Consider the following 27274-nt stretch of genomic DNA (forward strand, 5'->3'; position numbering starts at 1 on the left):
AAAATAAACTTTATTTCACCGGGTTATGATTCATTTTGTAACGAATTCATATCAATAATATATAAATAATATTTACCTACTTTATTAACATCGTTATCGGTATATGCAGAGCCAAAGTACAAATTTAATCGTGTTACTTTTATGAGAACAACAAATTTCTGTTATTTTATAGTAATATAACATGTTTAATTTGTATTAAAATAACTTATGTTCATTTTATCTCGTTAACAGACATGTTTTAGGTTTTGCGGCATCGCTAGTTACGCCATCTAACGACTGTAGATGGCTATCGTTTGAAGTGTTACTTATTAATTTGACATTAGGTGATTGCACAAAAGAGAGATGGCGCTACTATCATATTTACTTTCAAGTTTGGTATTTTTTTATATTAGGCGTTGTTCAGAACTTTAATTTAAAAGAGATGGTGGATATCCGCATATACAAGGGCATACATGGAAAACCTTAGGGAGCTACAAAACTGTTGCAAATCGTGGAGGTTATTGTACTGGAGTTTTATTATATGGATTCTTTTCAGTGACAAACTATGCCACACGCATGAAAATGGAATTTAATTAGCAGGTTATAACTCATCGGCTGAAGTATGGGCGTCCGCCACGATACCGGCAAGAGGCAACAACAGTGAGATAGGCTAGGGGTGTAGAGAGGTGCGACACCGATTTCACCATCGCGGGTCCAAGACCCGGAGTGGGTTTCCTCGATATTAAGCCATTAGACACTTCCACCCTTTAGCATATCGCTCTAACGACCCTTCTCTAGCCAGTTAAGGCCAGAAAAAGCTGGGAGTCCACGTAAAAAGTGACCCCCTGGGGCATTCCGGTCCCGTTGTGTCGCTACTCGCAAACAGCTCGCCACAAGCTGCCCCGCGGATGTATGCTCCTACATATACCTTCAGATACATTATGTATTTTTATCTCTAGGTTTGAAAAGCACACTAGTATGCTCTCTGGTCTTGCGTTATTCCCACGATGAGATAACGTTACGAGTTTACTTAGGTCTAGAATAGTCTAGATCAAATATGCTGCACTGTGCTTCGTCCTAACAATATACAGGATACATTTTATTTGACGGTTAAATAAAACAGATCATTATTTAATTCAGACATCACATTTATTTTACCTAATTATAATTACATTTGGCTACACCGAATACAATTGGCAGTTTTATAATAACACTCTTAAACTAGTAACAAATATTAAAGTTTCTACAAGCGTATTTATTTACATTTATATTATTATTCTAATCGAATTTGCTTACATAATAACTATAGTTGGGCCCGAAACTAGCCGGGCTATCTTTTTAAAATACACGTACCGTCAAACAAGCCAACTTTGCCAATCAAGGTATCTTTGCCCCAAAAGCAATTTATAAACAAATCCTCTTACATAAGAATCACTTTTAGTTTTATGGTAACATTTATAATCAACTTTCCACCCAAATAATAAATATTGCCATAAAACTAAAATTGTTTCTTATATTAAAGGATTTGCTTATAAATTGCTTTTGGGGCAAAGATACCTTGATTGGCAAAGTTGGCTTGTTTGACCGGTACCTAAATAAAGCATTCTGTCACGAATGCTTGTCCTGAGTCTGGGTGTGTTTGTGCATGTGAGTTGAATGTTTGTGAAGCCGCGACATAAGGATTAAATACTGTACTGCGGGACTCGTTTTTTTTTTAAAAAAGGTATTAAATATTAGTTTCTTACAGTTGATAATTTAAAAACCTACTGTTATTTTCTTTTGCAACACATTTTACAGGCAATATCATGGACACAGTCAGTAAACCAACCTCTTTTCTAATAAGTGAATGAGGACCGCTTTGACAAAAAAAAAGTAGGTAACGGTATGTTGATTCACGTATGCCATGTATATATGCTTGTTTACTTCATCCAACGTCATACAAAGTTACGCATTAAATAAACAAGGAACAAGTTTCTTACATTTACCTTAAGTACTGTGACCTAAGCAATAATTAACACAACAGTTTGTTTATTTCATCATATTTATTGAGTTTCAAAATGACGTTTATTATGATGGTGCAATAATCACTTAGGCTTTGTTTAGACATGCGAGAGTATCAACATTTGTAATACATTGCTGAGTCACCCAGATTTGATATGAAAAGTGAGATAACATTGCCAGCAATGTATTGTTACTAGTATGATATTTTCATCTCGTGGAAATAAGCGTTTTCATTTTGATTCTTGATGGTTAATTCCAAGCTGAATCAAATATTAAGTCTTGAGTCATAAGGTTGAATATTGTCAAATATTATTTCAGTCGAATTATGCGAGTGTAAGGGATAATCGACTTTAATAGTAAAAACATAAAGACGAATTACCCACTTTGCAGGTGACATGTTGGTGAATAGACGGAAATAAACATCCGATTAAATTTTTTCCTCAAAATTTTATTTTGTAATTAATAACAATTACGCAATATGTTATTTGTTTTTCCTGACTGTGTTTAAGTAGGTATTAATTACTATTAATAATTATTGGCAACTGAAAATGAACGCTTGGATTAACGTAAAATAGATTATTTGAATGATATTCATAAAAAAGTTTACCTACTATATCAAATTATGACGTCTAAAATATTAAAAAAAACATATATTATATTGAATTTAAATGATTTATCTATTAAATTAGCTTTATCATGTTGTAAGGGATAGTTTCGTTATTTTGTTATTAAATATACACATTTTTATATTTCTAGAAAAGCAGTAATTGGTACTTAAGCGTAGGTTAACTTATTTAATATTTATAACAATTATTAATAATTTAATATTCTCAGATTTATTAAAATCGAGGCCTTTTTTACTTATACAATAATAATATTTACAAAAAGTTACCTAATTCTTTGGGTTTTGATTTTGGTAATTAAAGTGCAGTTTATTTTAAATTTTTGAATATCTCATAATGGATTGCAGACTAGAAATACATTATTATTTATAAATTATTTACATTTCTAACTATATTATTTTGTAAACAAATTGTAGGAGAGAATTAGGATTGAAAATATGTAAGCATGAGAGGGATATTCATGTGTTGAAAATTGACAGAATTTTTACATTGTAGGACCAAAAATACCATTTAAACTAATTAAATACTAAGTATGTAGGATTTTAAGTACTTTTTAAGCTTATTATTAAGTAAATGTAATAAAATAAGTGACTATTTCTATTCTAAAAGCCGGAACTTATCATTGCATTGTCGAGTTACATTTTACATATAAGCTATGTACATAACACTTAAAAGTATTTTAACTTAGTCACGAATCTGCGTTTTCATAAAAAAATGGCGATTTCATAAATGAAACTGCAGATTTTAGAACTCATATACACGGAACATAGAAAATTAGAGGGAAGTTCTGAAACAGTGTCGCCCAACTTTCCGACTTTCGTCGCTCTATCAAATAATAGATACCGTAATTAAAATATTAAAAAGTATCTGGCTGTGTGTACAAATAGCAGAAGAATGATATATTAAATCACATAAAAAATACATACAACGCATTTCAAATTATTTCTGCAACCTTCTTCACCTCCACTTTATAGTGATTCGCGACGCCTAGTCATTTCCTTTAAATTTTCTCTTCCATGTCACCAAGCTTATAAAGATAGTTCAACTCATCTATGCACGTCAATCTACGTGTGAGTACGATTGCTTATCATGGAAGCTTCAATATATTGTGTAACATAAAAGCAAGCGGTATGGATAAATGTCATATATTTACAAGAATTACTCACACATCACACTACACGCAAAGATGATTGAAATTGTCAGAGTTACGCGAGTTCAATTCTTATACATATCAGCTAAAACTTTCTCCATCGGCGTTTGTCCGATGGTTTTCGCGAAGAATTCCCTTTCCAGTTGCTGTGGGGTTACCAGACGTAATAACGGCAGGAGTAACAGTAGTCTACCAAACCTGGCCGGGGCTGTTCCGTGGGCGGTGCGCGCGTGAGTCATCAGCATCACCTGCGCTTGGTCTTGGAGGTTCTCTATCTGTAGGGGGTCTTTTAGACCGCGGGTTTCTGGAAGAAAATTAATATGATAAAAAATATATTTGCGCCGAATTGGTAGATGGTTGTATGATGGCTACACCGAGAGATGTAAAGAGAGTAAGATTATTATAATTTTTGGTAAGCTGGTGGAATCCTCTTGGACACCACAGGAGAGAAGTGGGCAGTGTAAGACTCTTACTGAGTAAACGTGAACCGTGTTACGTAACGTAACACGGTAAACGTAACTTACGTTTGCCGCATTTAGGCTTATTTATTACTTCAGAACCTCGGAATGGATGAACCGATTTTATTGGACCTTTTTTCATTTCACTTTAAATACTTGTCATTTACCACCATAAATATCATCAAGTTTAATAGTTTTTACTTGAAGACCTTTATTTTTACGTCTTATAATTAAAATAAAATCATTAAATTTTTAACTTAAAAATACCTCCTCATTTCTGACGTGGATTGAAAAGAGCAGAAAGACAGCTACCTCTTAAAGCACCTTACCAGATTTAAACAAGACGATAGCCTTCATACAAGCGAACTCAGCTGGATCGACGAGTACAGTCCGGTATCGCGCGAGCACCTCCCGCAACCGGCGCAGCGTGGCCGAGTCCACGCCGCTCTCTGCAAAACCATTTATTGTGATGCAATGTAGGTGTAGGAGCATTCTTTCTGTGGTCAAGAAAACATTAACGGAGGATTGCACGGTAGAATTAGGATAATTCACGTATAGATAATTTTGAGGTCCTTTTTGCAATATGGCTCCCGCACTAAGGAGGTTAATGTTTGTGTCGAAAGGTTTTCGAAACTTTCAAGTCACATGCACAAAGACACCCAGACTCAGGACAAGCATTTCTGGATTAATCAAAGGTTTATCCTATGCGGAGATCGAAACCGCGACACATCACGCTGAGAGGGTTTGGTATGGTAACCTCAACTTGGCATTCGTCAAAAACATGTAAGTAACCAAGTGCATAGAAAAACGATACAATAGTAGGCGTTACTACTGGGATTCAGCAAAAACTAGCGGCGGGTATTTTACATCTATTATCATGATTATTTTTGGAAACTTATGTATAACAGTATAAAAAAAGTTTTGGAGCTAGAAACTTCGCAGGCGTGGTAGCATAACTCTGAAATACATATACACGGTGATTTTTTAGTCGTCTTACAAAAGTAGCCCAGTTCATGTATCCGACGTAAATTACCCCTAGGCGCGATTTTTTTTTTATCATCAACTAAGATAATAAGTACGAAGAAAATTAAACAAGAGAAATCTAATATGCTCTTAAAAATGATAAAAACGCCGCCGCCCGCGCCCCTCACCATTGTTACAAGGCTCGGACCGCGCTCGCAACAGAGCCGTGTTTCTAAAAAACTACGAATTGCATCATAATATTGAATAAAAATTGCATTTTTTTTTTCAAATCTCATAAATACCTATTTTTTTTATCATGAACATGATCTAGTCATTGGTTACATGAACTGGGCTGCTTTTGTAAGATGACTAAAAAATCACCGTGTATACCTATATTCATTTTTTATCTAATCCACTGTGTCCCACTGCTAGACAAAGGCCTCCCCCAAAGCTCGCGCGGTAAGTGTTAAGGTAATTCATATTATGAGAAGTATATTCTGTATATTCACCTTGATCCATCTGATCGCTTCCGAATAGAGCAGCACAAGCGGCGTCCAGTGGCAAGCACCATTGTATAGCGTTCAGCAGGAAGAGCTCTGACCATGCTTCCTCAAGTAAGATCACCTGGAAGTAAAGAAATGTTTTATGTACCAAGAAACAGGAAATTTAGGTTGCTGTAATACGGTTTTGTTTTTAATCCTAACTGTATGGAATGATAAAGGTTGTTCTACCGCACTCTATGAAACTTTTATCAGACCAAATGGTAGCTATTCCGTAAAGAAAACTATTAAAACCACTAAAATCGGCTCAGAAATTACTGATTAATCAGGAAGCATACATGAAAAAATAATTTATTTTTGCAAATAAACATACGTATTTAATAACGAATTACGTACCGCCTGTCAGTGTATGATAACAATACAAAAATTGGATTGGTTGGTTATCTTTCTAGTTATATCAAACTGTACATAGTGAGCAAGTTTGATTTAAATCGGTAAAGCAATTTTAGAGTGCATCGCGGACAAAACACGACTATTACTTTTGAAGTAATGTACGTATGTAGATATAATATAGGGACGGGATAACATACCTGATCTCTGAATGCGAGGCTGGCAAAAGAAGGCAAGTTCTTCGCCCATTTGACGGCCATGAAGAGCAGGCGAGCTGCCGACTCTGCGGCGCTTTCAACTCCTAGAGGCCTGAAGTGGTAGACAATATATAGTTTGAAACAAAAAAGGAAAGATAAAATTACGTACAAAGCATATGGGGGTTAAATGTATCGTGGCAAATACATACCATGGCAATATTCGTTACAAAAAGTGACGTTTGTGTGAGCTGGTTAAATTTAAGTAATTAAATTACGTAAACAAGCAGAAGCTTGAAAGTCTGACAACCAGTTTTACTAAGTTCGTGGTGCCCCCGTTACTGGTTTGATGAGGTCAGATAGGCAGTAGCTCTTTGTAATACACTCTTTCAACGAAAGATGCTTAAGCAGTAGAACGTCATAAAATGTATATCTTACCGATAAGACGCACAGTTCTGTTGATAGTTCATGGCAGCCGGCGGCGAGTACGAAGTGGAATCTTCTTCGTTTGTCACATCGATGCTGTCATCTGTAAAAAAATAGAAAGTGAAAAATTGGCACAGGCTGCTTTTGAAAGGGTGTGTCCGACTTTTACTAAAACCTTTCCGTGTTTCTTCCTTTGCCCTCGTGTATGTGGTCAGTCTCTCTGGACTGGCCGTAAATTTTCTCATATTACTTTTTTGGTATCCCCTTAATTGCGTCACATCATGGCCTCCGCTGACGAAGTGATGGCAGGTGGACTAAGGCGGTGACAGAATGGTGGCCAAGACAAGGCAAAAGAAGCGTCGGTCGTCCGGGAGCAAGATGGGTCGATGACATTATAAAGGTCTCGGGTCGAGTCTGGATGAGGCTAGCACAGGACCGTAGAAATTGGCACGAAAAAGGGGAGGCCTATGCCCAGCAGTGGGAGGATAAAGGCTGCGGATGATGATGATGATGGCCTCCGCTATATAATAAAATTATCAATCGTTTTAGCTACAAAAGCACAACAATAATTAGATAATAAGTATAGATCACTTACCATCACTATCAGTATGCGGGTTCCCATCTTCGTTGTGGTCATGTGAGGAGTCGGGCTGCGCCTGCGCCGGTTGAGGCGGCGGCAGCGGCGCGTAGTGCGGGGACAGCAGAGGATAGCGCGCCGGGGACAACGCCATAGCGAGGGATACCGGTGGACTGTGGAAGAAGAGATTTTATAAAACATATTCTGTTTTAAATTTCTGTGAGATGACGACCGATAGAAAGGTATGGACGAAGAAGACGTTGCGCCGACCCTAAATAAAATAATTGGTATAAGGTCAAAGGAATGGTGATGATGATGATCCTCCTTTAAATCCTTTTACGAAACTTGGTTCATTCTTTTCTTTATCCTGAAAATTAAGAGATTTAAAGAGTCAAAAAACCCACGTTTTCAAATGTCACTAAATTCAAATTTAATCAAATCGGTCCAGCCGATTTTATAGTTGTAAATTACATTGTCATCGGCTTTGAAGCTACCCTGAAAATTTCAGCCTGCTGACTTATCGGGGAGTGCCTCAAAATTAAGTTGCAAAAATCCAACCGGAACGACAAACTAACAAGAAAAGAGAGTGTTTAAAAACGTGGGAAAATAAAGGCAACTTCATGAACTGACGCGGCAACGGGATCGCAGTCTAACTAGTCGCGTGAGTAAACCCTTATAAATATACTATAGTCTATACCACTATAAATATATAGTGAATCCGCCTACCTAAAGTAATTGTAGTCATATTATTAAAACCTTCAAACAAAAACCTCCATAATTCACCAAAAAAGCGAATAAAAAACCCCACCTTTAATATTCATTCGAAACAAATAAAATTCAATGGTTATCGTTCAAGCAATCTCGCTTAGTGCAATACTGTGTACCAAATATGTATGTGATAAGTTCATAAGCTTATTACATGTTAAATTCATGGGGTTTTTATGGTCGAGGGCGAATAGAGGTGAGTGGCTAAGTTTTTATTTATGAATGTGTTTTTATTATCCTTAGTTTTTTCTTCTATGAATTTTTTTAGGCAAATCCATGGATTAGTTTACCTTGGAAAATAAAATGGTCAATTACTCCTGGTCCTATAGGTATTACAAGGTAATTGTCACTTAGTAAAACGATGAAGGCAAATATCGAGAGAACACGTTGACGAAATAAAGAATTTGGTAGTTTAGTTCTTAAAGATGGTTGGTTAGACTCCAGATTAAATCACCAAAATGAGAACTGCAAAACCAGTAGAAACAGACAACCAAAGTACACAAGCGTAAAACAAAACAGACCTAAACCGACACAGCTTTGAAAGTAATTTTTCTAACAAAAAGCCTTTATTCACACCGTTGCCTAGCAACCGTTTCAAACGGGACATTTCCAATAGAGAAGTCAAAGAATCTCTGTGAGACTGCGATGCGCGTTTGTTTCATGATTGTATTCACTAGCCTGTATGCGTTCAAACTCTCGGAAGGAATAAGCGAAAACGAGACGTGGCAAATGTGACGTGTTGTTGATGTTCAAAGGAGGTCTTAATATAGGACTGGTGTATAAATGTAGGGTGTTCATGACGGATCATTTTGAAGGCACTTGAAAGTACTTGATGAACAGAAGACTGCACGGATAGACGACTGGTTGTCGTCAGCTTAATCTACCGTGAGCGACATGTCGCGATTTTGATCCTTGCGTAGGACTACTGTTTGTGTGATCTACGATTGCTTGTCCTGTGTTTGAGTGTCTTTGTGCATGTGACTTGAATGTTTGAGGTAACCCCATTTACAAAAGGGTTAAATAACTTAGTGCAGGAGTCGATCTTAAAAAAAAACGTTGGTGTTCCTGACGGATCGATAAAAATCTTGAAGGCATATTTAAGTGCTTTTTGAACAATACGGTAGCGAATTTTGCTGATGTTGGCTAGTCGCATCAGTTCTTGATTTGTCGCGTTATTGTATGGGTGAATGTCTTGTATAATTCGCGTTTTTGCAAAAGAGTTCAAATTCTGTGTTTCCTTTTTTACGGATGGACAGACCGCGGCGCCTCAATGAGGTACTATCTTTTAATATCTTTTGAGGGGTACCTAGGCAACCCTCAAAAGATATAGAAAAGTTTAGACAGTACTCTAAATTACTTAATAAGATTTTACTCTTACGATAAAAAAATGAAATAATGATCCTATGAACAGAATAAATGATTTTATTTATTGAAGATATTGTTAGTCACACATTCCATAATTAAATACTATGTCAGTAACTTGATTTATAAGCTTGCACCATAAATAGAGGAGTGACGTCAACACTCAGTAATTATATAAAAATAGACGACCCATTATTAGTAGGTCTATATGTACAGAAATATAACCGCTAATAATAGATGATCTTTAAAGTATGAGGGGTTTTCTTACTTTGATCCCGACTATTAATGATATAAATACTTTTTAGAATAGTTATTTTCAGGGTTTTGTACCTAAAGGTTAAAAGTGGAAATCTATTACTAAGTCTATCCGACCGTTGACCACTCCGAAAATTTCACATTTGATGTATTTCTGCTGTCATAATAACTAATAAAAATTAGGGTTAAGCAACGAAATTGAAATCGAAAATGATTCCACAAGAACATAAAAACAGGATAAAACCTATCATACTCGTTAACAAATTATCTGTATACCAAGTTTCGTCTAAATCCGTTCAGTGGTTTTAGCGTGACAGACGAACAAACATCCACACATACATACAGACTTCGAGAACTGATATTAATTATATAACTAAACTAACATCCAAGAATCTTTTAAAAAATACGTTAATGATGAAAAATAACTTGAAGCCTGAAAATTCATCGGCTGAATCAAACTATAAATAGGAGAACGTCAAGCCGGCGCTGGTGAGGTGTGACGATCAAGCCGCGTATGATCAAAGGTTGGTCAGGATGACTGGTCAGCGCGCTTGATGTGCTCAGGGTGGCTGGTTTGATGGTTTGCTTGATTAAGTACTGTCTTGGATTGGTTTTGTAAATTATGGAGATGTTTTTTGGAAGTTGGAAGTTGATTGTGTATCTTTTGTTTTTGATTTTTGTGGAGTCTCAACTGGTTTGCAAGTTTGGGCTGTTTTTCGAATTAAACTAATACTATTGTAGTGGTTGAAAGATCAGAAAATCGATATATTAAAGTAACTCACTAATACATGCTTTTTGTGAATTATTCTTCAGGTTGTTGGTTTATTATAATACTGTAAAATATAATACAGCATGTACGTTTAGGTATTACCGCTGATCAAAGTATCATTCCAAATCTATACATATTATGTTGTTTTCTTCTAGAAACTTATGTAAACTTCCTCAAACCGAAACATAGTTATCCGTTGATATTTGTATGATCCAACGATTAACTCACTCGGCTACCCAACTATAGACGGACCTAACCGGAGTCCTTAATCATGAGCTGACGCCATAACAGTAAAGTTCTATAACTTAATTAAGACATCGATTTTTCTGTTCCAAATATACATATTTCAGTTACATAGACTTCACTTTCTTCATATAAATATTCCTGTTTCTCTTTTGACTCACCCGAAAACTCCGACGGCGACGGCGGCCTCTCTCAGCGCGCGCTCTTGGTCCATGTCGCGCAGAGCTTCGGGCCTGATAGTGGCTGTGTTGCGAGGCTGGCGCTCGTTCTGGACCGCTGTGGAGGTTGGCTAGGGTTAGTCATCAGAGGTAAGACAGTTGGAAGGTCGTTAGTCAATACCAAAATGGATATAAACGTTGAAATAAGAGAAATCCGCAAGATAGGCTAGGGTTGGTTATCGACAGGGGCATGATTATCGTCAGTCGTGCGTGAGTCATTTTAAGAAAAAAGTCTATACCTATACCATAATACAATGTTCTAGACTTTTTCATTACGTGTCACAGCTTCATCTTGCGTGAGTCTGCGGATATCAATCACAATTTATCATGTAATTTTATATTGTCAAGAATACATTTCTTTTGCTATGATTTTTTACGTAAGTAATTTTAGTGAAGTTTTGTATCGATGGGAATTCCCATGTACTTCATTCGTGAAGGGGTGTGCTGGACTCTTACTGCCTATAATCATTGGAATACTTCTCCAACAGTCGAAGGCCAAATGGGATCGCTTTCGTAGACTTCCGCGAACCCCAACTGGAAATCTTGTGAGATGAGTAACAGTCATCATCATTAGGTTGAAACCCTATATGAGCCTTTAAGAGGATTCAGTAGTAAAGATAATGTATGAAAAACTAGAAATGCAAAAGCCATTCCATAGCCACGTCCGAGGGACAGAGTGACTTCAACCCACATGGAGGGCACTGCGTAGGGATACGTCGGACATCCACCGATTTTTAAACACCCCGGGCCCCTTCTACTGCCTAAGCCAGCATGGAGAAGAAATCAATTTCTTTGTTAAAAGAGAACAGACATTATTTTCCAAAATATTTAGGTAGTACCTGTCTACTTGAATGATGAATTTTCTATACTATTTCAGCTTTAAAAATAGCTAATATTCTCCTACTCCATCAAGTTATGATTGATAGGGATGTACTGAAGCCAGAGACAAACACGTACGGTCTGCAAAATAAAAGTGTCCGACACTCGCCCCTTTGTAGTAGGGTTGTCACTTTGCGCTTCTGTTTCTTTTTTATATAGAGTACGGGGTTTGTTGGTTATTTGATATTCATCTAATAGTTAGAATCGTTGAAAATATTTAAGTCATTATTTTTGTGGTCGTATTTTTTCGGAGTTCAAAAGGTAGATAATGTAATCAGTCGAAGTATTGTTAATATTGTATATGTGGGTAAGAAGGTACTAGGTACCGTATAGGCTATACGTGTTTGGAAATACATGGCCTATGTATGAGAAAGTGGAAACACTTTTATTACTACAAAAATAATATTCATTTTGTAAAGAAGGCATTAAAGGTTAGCCGATATAAATTGTCAACCCTATCGACGTCTGTCAAACGCAAGTGCTGCAAACTATAACGCGGTAACATGATATACTATTTTCTGTTGCAATTATTATGACACTAACATTTCTACTTAAGAACCATATTTTTTAACCATCATTTTGGCATCATTGGAAACGGACAAATAGTTTCACAGCATAGCACACTTTTAGCAGAAACCCACCCATAAAGAAAGCCCTATTTATATGAGACAACCTACCCCGTAAACCGTCAAACCATACCTACACCTTCAACATCTCAGAACACTTAACTTCCCCTCGCCAATAAGCAAATAAATCGCAAAAAGAACTGCAATAAAAATGTCACATACCGTCTTCCATCCCCCTCCTCCCTCGAGGGGTGGCTTCGTTTGATTTTATTGCCCCCGCACCTTACTGACTTCACCCGCAGATGTGTAGGTAGCCTATACTAATGTAGGTAGGTAGTTATATGTATGTAGATGCCTATGTAGGTAGTACCTACGGTTGAAGCTAGACAGTGAAATTAAACCTTAGTGTTTTTATTTTTATACCATCCTTAATGATACGAAAAGTTAGTACGTTTTTGCACTAATGTCTTTGTATAATTGGAGGATTTTCAGAGCAGGTAAGGAGACAGTTTGTCTAAAATTTTGGACTTTTCACGAGACGCATGAGATTCCCAATAACCACACGTTTTTCTAATCACTCTGTATCGTGTAGGCAATGGAAGGGGTTGAAACTAACCACGTTATTGTGATGATAAAGGGACTTTACTCTTTCAATCGTGCTGCTCAAAATCTAACAGACCATTTAACACAGCTTGAAAAGTGAAAATTATTTTAATAACATCTCAACGTTCTATGGATGATGTGTAGTGTTGTAGAGTCGATACATTAGATTTTTTTAGACACTAATGATCGGTCTTGATTTGACACAGAGTGGGTATTTCTCCGTGACTGTAAATGACCCACAAATGAGTTCAGAACTCTTTCCACTTAGCAAAGGTTAGAACCTGGTTTGAATCCAAGTTTGATATTTTCCTCCACCGTTTGTCAGTGATGTTTAAGAATAATGACTAAAGTACACATAAATTGAAACGTGAAAAAGTCGCTACGTTGTAAAGTTGTAAAGTGGCTACGTTGGTACATATCCATGTATAGAATCGTAAGATCAAAGTGTCTTTCAATATTTATTTTAAGCATGCAACGTAATCTCTCCATGCCTATGATAAGTGTACTGAGTGCCTATTGTTCAATATTTTGTTTAAAACCAAGAGTTCAAGAATCTCCTCATTCTATATTCGTCTTGTTCTCTTCTTCTTACCAAACATTTAATATTTACACCCCTTTACGTGAAGACAGAATATTTAACATTATATTATCTTTAGAAAACCATTATTCTATACTCCGTCAAAACCCATCATCTGTGCCCATACCCCATAATCTAAAAGCTTAAAGATACAACTAACCGATGCCTCTGACGCCTGTCTAACTAACTGAAACTTGAACACAAATTAATGTGCACACACACGTACAGACACACACACAAATAGTTACCCCTACTCCTACACTATAAATCAAATCGCCCCTCCCACATCCGGCCGCAGCCATCTTTGAGATCTCATTTCCGGTGTTGAGTGAACGAGACAGCACTATCCACTATAGTTTCATGAATAGGTGTGAGTAAGATGGATATATGTTTGTGATTTTTGATTTAGTTTCAAATACCTTTGGAGAGCTTTGGCGAGCTTGTTGAATGAATCGAATCAGTGAGCTGAATTCTTTTAAAGCGAGTCAATGAATATAAATTAAAAGATACCACGTAGCGGTTAACTGGGACGGTATGTGAGAGGAAACTGAAATCGATGATCGATTTTGCTTTGTTACTGGGAATGTTAAATCTTTAAGGATAATTGTAATTGGGACATCACTAGTCCGTCAGATTCTTTTATCGCCTAAACAAAAAAATGCAAGATTGTACAGTAAGCTAAAATCTCGTGTGACGTCACTTATCAGTTGGTATCCTTTTGCCGACAAGTGACGTTACTAATTATTGAATTTAAAATTTAAACGTTTATGTTTTGTTGCGATTTAAGTATTTTTTTAATATATTACTTTCTTAAAACTTTCAAAATACTTATCCAATATTATTTTGAAATCCACGTGATGGACGGACAAATAGAAAATACAAAATAATTGCAACAGACAATGACGTCTTTTTCCTTCGGTAACATTTGACTCAATCATGAATTTTATTTTATATTAATTTCAATTACATTCCAACACTGTTTGAAATTCAAGTCTAAAAAGAGTAATCAGTAAACAGTAAGTAATGAGTCTGAGGAGCTCGTGGCTAAGCTAAAACCGCATAAGTGATTCGATCACAGGTTAAGCTATGCTTAACGCGGTTGGTCCGTGCATGGGTGACCATCTTTGTCATTACGAGTTCCTCCGTGTTTCGGAAGGCACGTTAAATTGTGGGTCCCGGCTGTTATTCCTACATCTTTGTCAGTCGTTACAGATAGTCAGAAGCTGAAAAAGTCTGACAGCCAGTCTAACCAAGGGGTATCGTGTTGCCCAGGTAACTGGGTTGAGGAGGTCAGATAGGCAGTCGCTCCTTGTAAAACACTGGTACTTAGCTGAAACCGGTTGGACTGGTAGCCCACCCCAACATAGTTGGGAAAAGGCATTAGAAAGGTAAATTAAAGTGGCTATCACTTAACCACCATGTCACACAAGATGTCTATTTATTTTCTACCATCTCTGTAACATATGGAATGCAATAAATGATTGAGTATTGAGTATTGAGAAACAAATTGAGATTTTTTTTAAGTGTTTCAGAAAGCTATAATAGGTATTTACTATTCTAACAATGTGATGGATTTTTGTCCGAATTCTTTCTAATTAACGATATTTGCATTCTCCTACAAACAGACATGACTATACACAAGAATATAATATTATCTAAAACAAACGAAAAATCCACGACACGAAAAATAATTCAGCAATAATCCACTACACATTTACACAATACAATCATAATTTGAAAATAAAATGATGTGGATCAGGTGCAGGCAGCAACCCTAAAGTGAAACGAACTAATAAAAATATATCTGTCTCGCTCCCTCTCGCATAAAGTCATATATTACCATTTCACTTATAAACGACTTCTGTCAAACCGGCGACTTAATGGTTATTGATTTCGATTTAATGGCACAGGGATTTGAACTGTATTTTTATGTGGAGTAGGATCAGTTTCGTTTGAGGGTCGGGTATGTAGCGAGAGCGACGTAGACTTGTAAGGCGGTGGTCTCAAATGTAGCGGTTGTGTCAAAGGAGGTGAATTTATTTTCTTATTTAGATAACTTATCATCAAATTTGTCTTGAACAGAAGTGCATTATTCTACTTCTAGATCATTTGAAGAAGTACGCATTTATTGTTTCAAAGAACAGATTTGTCAACGTGTGTTTTTTAATATATTTGTTCTCTACAAAATCAAGTCGATGCGTCAAAAGCTAGTTTACGGCAACGACGAAAAGTTGATTGTCAATCTGCCTCTATCATAGCGTTCGATCCATTTGAGTGATCCACAAATGCTTGTCCTGAGGCCGGATGTCTTTGTGCATGTGACTTGAATGTTTGTGAAACTCCCTTTAAAAAGAAAGCTTGAAGATAACGTCGCAGAATATCGTAATAGAACATAGAACCTAGATTAATAACAAACATAATCATAATTCAAAGCTTTAGCTTACAGTAAAGCCACATCTTATATAGTCCGCTGTTTTCGAGGCTCCAACTAGAGCCTTTTGAATTTGGACTCCCACTTTAAAAGTTAGAAATTCAAACCAAGTATACGTCAAACAGAAAACCAACCTAAACTCAACGAGGCACAGTCGAAAATCGCTTGTAAAATTAACCAGACTTGTGACCTTGTGAGTTCGGTAGAATATTAATACAGGGTTGGATTTAGGGTTTTATGGATGGATTAAAATCGCATTAATCAGTGTCTGTTACTGCAGATTTAACTCTCGGTATAAACAGTTAAGTGTTAGGGTAAACTGTTCGGAGGACTGGTGTGTGCACCAATGTTTAACTGTCGGGTATAAATCATAAGTGCTTACGTCATAAATACGAGGTGTGCTAAAATAATGATACAGGAAACTGGGAACTATATTTTTGTGGAACTATGTATTGGGGGACTACGTTCAGCAGTGGACGGCAATAGGCTGAGATGATGATGATGATGATGATGTATATTTGTGGAGTTTGTTGCATCGTTTCGATACGGGGTGCTGCTTAAAGACGACGACGATGATTTTTGAGACATTTAAAAAAGTACTGCTTGGTAGTCTATTTTGCATAAATAATTTTTGATTTCGTCACGGAATTACTAATTCAAAAATTCAAGAAATAACTTCACTAAAGAAACAACGCAGCACTTCTGATAGCGACGGTACCTTAAGACCGAGCTTACAGTCTCACGGAGTAGGTACAGTCGCGGATTAAAACACAAAATCACCGCCATTAGCATTTAATTTTACAAATGAATCTTTAATTCTCTGCCTTCTACTCTCTCCTGAATTTTTAAATCAACGTTATGACGAATTAGTTGAGGAAAGTATTTTGTTTTGTTTATAAATACGTCTTTATACAAACGATTAAGATATCTAATTAAGATTTCGATGTAGGTATCTGCAATGTCACCTTTAAAATCTCTCATTTTACACGTAAATCAATAAATGTAGTGTGTGTAGAGGAATTAACAACAAGCAATTTCCAGAATACTTAATTTCGTCATATTGTGTCTTCATGTTGTAGACCTACTCAAGTAATTAATATACGAACTCGCATAAATGTAATAATATTTGAAACACTTGCAGAATAAGAGAAAAGAACTCAAATCCTACGACCCTCAATCAATCAAATCAAATGAAAACCTAAAAAGTCGAAACAAAATTAGCAAAACAAAAACAATCGCAACTCCAGTAGGAACTTAATAAAACCCAGAAACATCCATTACAGAATTACCATAACGCATGAACAACGAACAATGAAAATGTGATCCAATTTGCGCGGAAAGAAAGTGTCAAAAAGATAAAGGTAGTAACGAGGGCCCAGCGCCGAGCCCTGAGGCATGCCAGACGGGAACACGCCTTTATCACTTTAAGCTTTGTATTATTTTGGTCTCTGGGACCCCCGGCATGAAAAGGAAAGTGTAATTTGGTTACGCTTTGAGATGTCGACGCGACAATCTAATTATTTTCGGATGGTATGGTAGGTTCACCTTGTCAAAAGCCTCGCTGTGTTCTAAGGCCTGATTTAATTAATGAGTCTTGGCTTGGCTTAATTTTATATTTTTGTGTTTAAAGTTAATTTTCAAAGGGAGTTCCTACTTTGCTATGTATTTATATAATGTATACGAACTGTATCTTGAGTAGATTCCATGCAGATCTGGGAATAAAGAAAAACATAGTTTGTATCAGTAGCTCATTATTCTTAAGAAGATAATCTAAAGAAACAACTTATGTTCTCTTTGCATGGATCTATTCTACTCGTATTTAAAATATTTCTCAAGCAGTTTTTCTAAAAATGAAGACCTCTTAAGTTGCGAAGTTTAAAATAAAACATTTAGATCTTTTATTGATTTTTGGACCCATGTTACTTGCTGTTATTTCAAGATAAACGAAAACAGCAGCCATGAACTACCAATATCTAAGCAAGAACCGTGTGTTAATTAATTCCTATACTTGTCATTAGGCAAACTTGTCGTCCAAATTCGATTGAGTAACTATCGTAATTATTATTAAATCTGCTGCATTGAGCGCGGTTAAACATCCCACTTTATAACGAAGGGTGCTCATTTGAATGTGGCCGACCGCCTGAGGGACGTCGCTTTGTAGTTTTTGCTTAATTATCTGTTTGCGGATTCCCACTCATTATAATATGGGAGTGACAGAGTTTCGCCTTATTAGATCCAGCTTTAGGGCATTACGTGATCTGTGAATGGTTCTGATTTTGTGCTACATTTAGTTTTGTGGTTGTTATTCTGTGAATTTTTGCATTTGTTTTTTTATTGTTTTGTAAAGGGTACCGAGAGTATTTTAAGCCACTATACTGTTCTATTGAACGGGTTGTTTTAATAACGATTTTTTTCGCATGTCTTATTCATGCGTATAGTACATGTGTAGAATTGTAATATTATATCTGCTAGAGCTATATAATAGGCCTTAAACAGATATCTTTTAAGTCCAAAAAGATGTAAATAAAAATTGTAATTCAAGGCAAAACTGATTTTTTCTTAATAATACTTATAATGTTACACATTTTCAATGTTCGTCACTTAATTGAATCAATAATAATGAATACGTAAATCTTCTATTGTTTCACAAAAATAAATTGATCAAAAAACTCTGAAGTCTAATGACGTCACTTCTGTGTATAAATTTTGCTAATTTGTTACGTCACAAGCTCCTGTATCTCCTGAACTTTAAAACAGTTTATCTTACATCTAATTTTTTTATTAACTTAAACGGACTAAATAGATTTCTACTTATTTTAATTTCATCATCCCTATTCTTCACTTTCTTATGTTACAACTCAAAACATTACTCTCAATACGTCAATATTCCCTATAACTAGAACAGCGTGTAACTGTGACAGCTTCCATTGTTCAGTAATAAGTAGCAGAAGCAACAATAGAACGAGTCGCCGCAGGGCGGAGGGCGCGCACAATGATGTGTGAACTAATTTATTTAGATAAAGGGAGGTTAAGAATGTGTTTCTCTTCTCAATTTGTCATAATACTCTTTAACTTAATGTTTGAGGTAATATGTTGTTTATTCATGAAGTAGATTCTTAATAAAAGGGAATTAAATGAAAAAAATGCCCCTTAATCCAGTGCCTCAATTCTTTTATTTTGATCCTTTAATGTAAAATAGAATACATTTAAAGTAAAAAAAATAAAATTAAAACTATCTATTGTTTGCAATTCAGTATTGTGGATATCAGTAAACATGATTAAAGGCAAAATGTACCTATATTTGTTGAATTTTCCGAATAAAAATATCTCACTTTTTTGCAGTATGGTTAAACAGATATACAAAAGAGATATTTAAGTATCAATTTCCCATTCATAACAGGGTGTCCGGATTAATTTACAGATTTTTACATGATAAACACTTCAGCCTCCAGCAGAATTCTTCGAAAGGGTTACCGCAGCACCGGTACACAAGGTCTAAGGTAGGAACATGGATGGGTTTTAGTCAGTAAAAGTCTGATACTAACTTTCCTCTCAACCCAAAGCGGGAAAAGTCATTTGATGATTTCCCATCCGAAAAAAAACCTTCCCAATTTAGCTTCCTCAAGCCCCAGCATCTTAACCACATACTAACGATCCAAAAAAGTCTTCACACTTGTCAACTCCTTTACCATCAACGTCCCCTAAAAAAAGCATTTAAATTTTTACACCACATCCATTCTCCTGGAACCAATCATATACTAAATGAACAAACGTATGCACGACTTAGTTTTTCTAAACTTTTTAGTGTACCCTAAGCCATAATTTGTATACAGCGTGGTGAGCCACGTGGCGGCACGTGTGCTAAAGAGATTGTATCTATTATACAACCCTTCTGTCTTTAGCTGAAAGTTTGTTCTGGTAATGGTGCTGTGTCGGTTTTCTTGTTCATGTTTGTTACTCACGTAGAAGAGTTTGGGTTGGATGGATGTTTAGTTTTGGGAATTGATGAAAGGCTTGCCTTCTTGGTCAATGATGCATAGGCACTGCGTCCTAGGTATTCAAAATTAATTTAAGTGGATAACTTACAAATCTAAAACGGCAGGTTACGGATTTCGTGTTACGCACGCCGATGACGGATTTTAAGCAATTTACTCTTAAAGAAGATAAACATTATCTTAACTTTTGGTTAAAAGAGACTTGAATCAAACTTTGATTGATGTTTCCTTAAAAATCTACACAGTCAGATTTCTGTTTCCTCCTTAGGTTATTTGGATATAGCCGTAGGTCCCGATATATCAGAGAGCCTATATTCTTGCTATCTTTACCTCATAATGAAGTAGCTCTAATTAAATATAGTAACACATCAACACAAGAGCTTTCAATTGTCCTTCCCAAATGTCACAATAGTCCTCGCAGATTTACTCCAAATTAACCATACCTAAAGCATCCCAAAATTTGCGATAATCATCCACATAAAAATTAATCCTAATCCCGGTAGTATAGGGTCTAATTCCAATTGTTTGTTAGTAAAGAGGGTTGTCCTGTCTACATGAATATGTTCATGGCTTATTGACTTGTAGCATGCGTGCGACAGGGCTCGCACCACAGATTTGTTGGCTTTTTATAGCAATATGAAATGTTTTGACATGTTTAGATTGCCATGGGAAGTGGGAACTGGTGTTTGTGTAATCTCCTTTTGGCAAATATTGTTTTTGATCCGATTGAGTTGTGTGGGAAGCTTGTTTATTACGTTTGTTTTGCTTTTCACTTGGTTATACTCTGTTAAAGATATTAGAATTCTTCTAAAATAACCGGATGTTCTATTGAATTTATTAGGCGACAACGTATCGCATCATCTTGAAAGTACTTACGACTCCAATAAAAAAATAGTTACACAGAGATGTTCTGATGGTGTATCCGACGTTTCTGATTATGTTTATTAAGATTTAGGTCTGAATCAAAAAATCTATTTCTTTCTTTAAAAAAATCGGTAAAACGTGCAATAGCAATAACGATGATTTTCAATGACTTTATTCATAAAATAATTCCTTCCAAGTCTCTCAAACTTATTGCTAAACCAACTTACTTCAATGATAATAATATGAAAACTATAGAAGCAAGTTAAATTAGATCGTGTGTAATGTGCATCAGATGGAGTTGAACACTATTGAATGCTCTTAAGTGATCAATGTTCACTGGAGCGGCGTTTAATCGCAATGCGGAAGCGCCAATGAACGCGTCATGTTGCCTAAATTGTATACTTTACATGGAGGATGCAAAATAAATATATCGTAATATTGCCTATTTTTTCAATATTTGGCATTTTTGGAGCAAGTTTGTAGCCGATGACTATTGTAGCTTTAACCATTTATAAACGACTCGACCAATTTTATTCATAAATGCACAAAACATGCACATAATTCAACTCTAATAGTTATATCTTCCAATCCGAGCTACAATGCCACAGACAAACACGTAAAAATTATAACACCCCTTTTATGCGACGGGGATTAAAAGAACACAAAAACCCAAGATCAAGACACAACTTACAATTAAAATGAGCTCTCTATTTTAGTATTTTCAGTCCAATTTCGAACTCCATTCGTCCATCTACGTTAAAGCTACCACATGAAGCTCTTACCGTCTTTGTTCATTCCCATGGCGAGGCATTTCTTCAGCCGGCACGCCTGGCACTGGTTCCTATGAGCCTTGTCGACCACGCACCGTCCGGTACCAGCTTGACATCTGTCAACAACAATTCATTGAGTGAACTGGATACTGGGGAGAAAATAATTGACAAATGAGAAGATGAAATAAAGGAAGATTCGCAATAAGATGTGGGCTTACAAATATTAGTCGTGATGTAATAGGTAAATCTTTATTAGACAATAGGTCTGTTTTGTATATGGAGTGTAAGGCTTAGTAGTCGATTCGTCCGAATTTGATTCGCTGAATCTGGCGAATCGTATAATATTATACCTATTCCTCAGAAAAAATAAGTAGTACAGCAACAGTATTAGAGCGAAAATTTTGGTTTACTGCATTCGCCCGCTGTTAAATTTGTCTCGGGCGAATCAACCCCTAAAAAATATTCAAAATTAAAAGCAGTCGATTCGCCCGTTTCTGTGTGCTAATCCAAATGTAAACGGCTGTTCAGATGATCAAACATGAAAATTAGACAATGACGATTATAAGATTTAATTTAAGCTCTTGAACGAACGATTTCAATATAAGCAACTCGGAATTATTGGGAACGTGATTCATAATGTCATAACATAAAAAATGTCGTTGGTAACAACTTATTTATTTCCAACCAACAAGCACAAAGCAATCGGAACCGAATTAAATAAATATCCTCATACGACGGAAGCTGTTCAATCAATATAAGGGAATGTTACTTAAGGTGAAACTACACTGATACCGGCTTTGTACTTTAATTTCAGCTGATGACATTTTGAAAACTAACGAAGAGTTGAAATCAGAGAACATCAGCCACAATAAAATGGTTGTAAGATTGTGATTGCATCCACTTCTAAATTGAGTTCTTTCATAATAAGTAGCTTGTGTTTTGTTGATCAAAGTATCATTAAATATTAAGGAAATGTAGAAGACCTACTAAAAACATCAAATTAAAAATTCTACTAATCCTCGACTATAGAACCTTCACCCTCAGAAACTTTTAAATGGATCAACCGATTTTTATCAAACATTCTCATCTCTTTCTTAGCTGGTTTGGTTAGAAATACTCAAATCAGTTCTCTCACTCATTCCTTGATACATCTTTACTATTTACATCAGAATTCTTCCTCCAATACAACTTCACCTTAACGTCCAACAAACTGCTACCACAGAAACTAATACAGATTAAAGATATTTCATTACTGATAATCCCTTCTGTAATAGGCTTACCGCTACGTTGACATTTGTTGCAATTCTATATAAAAGGGAACTTGTGGCCGAAGTATGGCGCCCTGTTTCACGCCACTTAGGCTTTTGAATTGTAATGGCGGTTTACGATGGTAGGAGATCCTTTTTTGATGTTCTGGTTGTGTTGGGATGTTTAGTGTCTAAAATTTGGATGAGGAGCAACAGGATAATTTGATAACTGATGTGATAATCGTAGCTGAATGAATAGCGATAGCTGGGTCAGATTTACTGTGGAATAATGTGGCTCTAGTAAAACAATAAAAAAACAAACGGTAGCGAAATGTGAACAGATATTGCTGTCGTGAATAATAAAAAAAATTAAATGTATTAAATGTAAGAGGGGAATGTAGGATTTGGGGGAGGCCTACGTTCAGCAGTGGACGGCGATAGGCTGAGATGATGATGATGATGATGAAATGTAAGAAGTAACGATGTTTTAACATCCAGATATTCAGACTATTTTGTATAAGTGTGGTTTTTGGCTGTTAATGTTTTATACACTTATGTATATTTTCCTCTATTCCTCATAGTATCACGAATGATCAGAAATGATACTAGAATCATATCAACAAAAAAGCGCTTCAGAAAATCAATTAGCGAATCATAAAGCCGGTACACATGTCACACTTGACCATCTATCATAAGGGTGCACACAATATTAATAACATTAGGACGGGTAGCGAATTAATTGAAACGCCACTTAAAAGGGGAGAGGGCCAAATGTTAAACAGTTTTTAATGTTATCTGTACGATCTGCTCTTGTGTATTATATGGTGTTTTATGGTAGGAATTGTAGTCAGTTGTTTGTTATAATGCTATAAGATCTAAAAGAGAGACTGCTTCTAGGTAAATATAAAAAAAATAAACTAGCTTAGAATTTAATCATTGTGTCTCGGGCTTTTCGGGGTACCATGCTTGGACCAATGCAGGTGCCTTGAGGCAACCAAACTTGCTGTTCCAGTCATCAAAAATGATGGATAAACAATCAAGTAATAACAAATAGTAAGAGATCGTAGCTTTCAGACTATCGAGCAAAATATTTTACGTTACGAAAGAAATGAGCGGTAAAGAAAAAGTAAAATAAAAGTATTTACGAATCACATCAGTATACACTCAAAGAAAATTCATTCGTAATAACCTTAAAATAAATAAAATTTACATCGGATTTAAATGCCCCCTCGATTGCCGATGTTATGGTGAGAACATGTTAAACAAACAATAGCGATTTGACTGAAGGTAAAGAATATTATGATGGTAGCAGGTGAGTAAGTCTTTATCGAAAATGACTGTTATTGAAAAAAATGGACAATAATTCAGTCGTACACCGATTTAACCTAAGACCAAAATATCAAACAAATATTCCCAATTCCGTAAGAACATTTAAAACTGCTCAAATGAAGAAATCACTATCAACCTACTTCATGGACATCTACAAAAACTTTTTAATAAGATTTTATCATAACTCGCCCCGCTCTTGTCTGTATCCGCAGTCTATCTCGGGCCACAGATGTACCAAAAATTACAGAAGCATTCTGTTCTACGATGGATTAAGAGGGTTCAAGTGCTCAAGTGCCCCCGCTCTTTCTATTGTCATTTTTGGTAGGAGCCGCAGATGAGCCGTTGTATGTTTTAACATGTTGCAATTTTTGGTCGGGATTTAAAGATTATGTATGTTTGTTTTGATTTTTGGAAGTTGAATAAAGGAATCTTTAGGTATTGATTTTAAACTAATAGAAAGCTGGTCTGGTCTCTTCTGATCGATGCCGAATGAATTCTGGGCAGAGGCAACCACACTAGGTAAACAACAAACAGACAACACGTGGCAGGCCCAGAAGAACTTGATTCTTTTTCACAAAGTTGGCTGCTGATAGCCAAAGACCTGAACAAACAGAAGAAGAAAAAGGAGGTCCTTGCTTTGCAGTGATTTGTTTTCTTGTTTTTCGCTCTCATAATAATTGGTCAGCCATTGTCAAGCATTAAATATAGCTAAACAGAGCATTCTTTATTGCATACTACATTAGTACATAATTTAACATTAACAGGTACCAATAATTCTGTTCTTCTGGCCCCAAATCGTATCAAGCCATAATGGGTACCTCCAATTCTAAGAAACGCACACCATTCACAAAAATTCGAACTCGATCACCCATCGTTTCATTACCTACTCGTCCCAATTTAGTTTTAGGTTAGTCAACAGCGTCAACAACTCAAACACTTGACTCATGTGTCTGTAACACTGTGTCACCATTTTTAGTTGTTGGTACAAGTGTTATACATCCGATATTGATTTGTGTCACATCTGTGACCTAAGGAATATTGACTTTCTCTTTGAGATTGCAATCGATTGCTTTAGCTTTAATTATTTTAGTTGGATTTCTTGTTCATTGTTATGTATGTAGGCTGGTCTCGTGAATGACCAAATCACAGGGTAGGTATACTTTGACTTTCATTTTTTTCAAAGGCCCTTAGTGTGAAGTGAATATGTTGTAAGTAATAAAAAAAAACTAATTTAGCCATCGTGGCGAAATGGAGTTAGCGACTAACGATAGATTATTTGTAAATAAGAGATACCAGAAGCAAAATATAAAAACAAATATATTACTATTAGAGAAACAAACTTTGAAAATTTAAATCTCTTGAAACAAGATTATACGAATCAAAGATTGGATGATCGTAATATGGTAGTAATTAGAAAATCTATACTAATGGAGGCGAGTATCGAGACAATAATATTTTTGGCCTAGATACTACATCCTCTAATATACGAAGACACATCAAACAATTACCCAGACCACACTTGAGTAATCAAGCCATTCCAAAAACCAGTTCATACAGTTCAATAACAAAATATAAAACAAATAAATGGCGAAATAGAAGTTTCACTTGTTCTCTTTACTGGTGCAATTTGTACAGTCAACCACAAACGTCCAGATAATAATGAATCACCAAAATCAATCTTATCACATGGTAATAAGGATGCTATCGACAGCAAAGATGTTAGTGGTGTCGGGTGTACGGCTAATACATTTGTTCAAATATTACAGCTAATGTTTACACAATCTAATTTGACAGAACTCAAGTTTTCATTTGTGAAAAGTGTTGCATTATTGTTCAGTCTGTCTAGTTTACTTTAATGGCATCTTGACCGAATTTCTGATTCTACGTAATTTTGCAGAAGAAGACTGGTCAAATTAACGTACCATTGGAATTGTCCAAACCGAATAGAATTATTAGACCCTAATAAATGCCTCATTACATTAAGGTTAAATTTCTCAACAAGTATTATGCGGGCCCCATGTCCTTTAGCCTTTTTACCTATTGAGTACTTTAGATTACGTAGGAATAACAAGAAATATTCAAACGCTAATGACTTCACCAACTAAAAAAACCCCAGGCCCCTTCTACCGCTTAAGCCAGAGTCACGGGATCGCTCGCGCATGCTTTGCTCGACTCTGGCTAGCTCTAGTCCTTTGGACTTTTCAAGGGATTGATGTAAAGCATCTCATAACAACTGACCTGTATATAAGTTTCCTTCTGACAGATCTTTTGAAGAAGCCACTGCACCCGTTACACGCGAGGATGCCGTAGTGTTTCCCAGAGCTGGTATCACCGCAGACCACACAGATCAGACCTGAAAATACTTGGATATTAGACCCACTGAACATAAATAACTGCAGACAGGTGTTAAGTGCATAAGGAAGGTCCTTTGATCTGATCTGACCCTGCTTTTTTTTAGGATGAGACATCAGAGTTGTTTCTTAGGTTTACGCGAATGTTAGACATTGAAATAAAACTACTTTTACGGATTTTATCGCGGTTTAGTTTTAGTTCCCGTTTCTCTCCGTGAAAATCCGTAAAAGTAGTTTTATTTCAATGAGACATCATCAAATGGCACCTCCGGATAAAATTTTATAAGACATCATAAACTTCAATTATGACTTAAGCGAATGGTCTTAATTTTATTTTTACCAGTGCTCAATGTAAAGTAAAGAAAAACAAATCTTATCTTCATAACAATAAAATTGAAGGTCGGATGCCAACCTGTCTTACCCAAGTGGTTGGTCTTCTTAGAGGGTGGGTCTGGCAGCCAGGGTCGGAGGGCAGGTGGAGCGAGCGCCGCCGCCACCAGCGCAGCGGACGATGGAGGCGACCAGCGAAGTGGTGAGGAGTTTCCTTCACCTGGTGAACAGAAACGACTGTTTAAAATCATCTACTTTAAGCATTGAGTTAAGACAATATAACATGTATCAAGTCTCTCTCTGTAGTCTAAGTAGCGCAGTAACTAGTAAGGCCTTGCGAGACAGATGATTCCTTATTAATTCCTGGACACTCATTTTCTGCTGTGTAGCAATTACGGTTTGTGAGATACAGCCTGGTGACGGTCGGTGGGAATGCGAAGTCTCACTAATGGGGTTCCA

The 27274-nt window shown here is 36.2% G+C and overlaps 1 protein-coding gene across 1 annotated transcript; it reads right to left on the reverse strand.

Moving 5' to 3' along the window:
* Positions 1 to 3591: 3591 nt before the first annotated feature.
* Positions 3592 to 26602, reverse strand: LOC113499577 (photoreceptor-specific nuclear receptor-like). The gene is made up of 10 exons (XM_026880092.1): positions 26373 to 26602; positions 21571 to 21674; positions 10817 to 10931; positions 7280 to 7434; positions 6697 to 7000; positions 6265 to 6373; positions 5684 to 5798; positions 5147 to 5169; positions 4541 to 4844; positions 3592 to 4057 (listed from the first exon to the last, which is right to left on the reverse strand). Exons 1-10 carry the CDS (start codon positions 26600 to 26602, stop codon positions 3819 to 3821), a joined length of 1698 nt encoding a protein of 565 aa, XP_026735893.1. The 3' UTR covers positions 3592 to 3818.
* Between the last annotated feature and the right edge of the window lie 672 nt (positions 26603 to 27274).

Source organism: Trichoplusia ni, chromosome 12 (genome assembly GCF_003590095.1).
Source record: "Trichoplusia ni isolate ovarian cell line Hi5 chromosome 12, tn1, whole genome shotgun sequence".
NCBI classification, from domain to species: domain Eukaryota; kingdom Metazoa; phylum Arthropoda; class Insecta; order Lepidoptera; family Noctuidae; genus Trichoplusia; species Trichoplusia ni.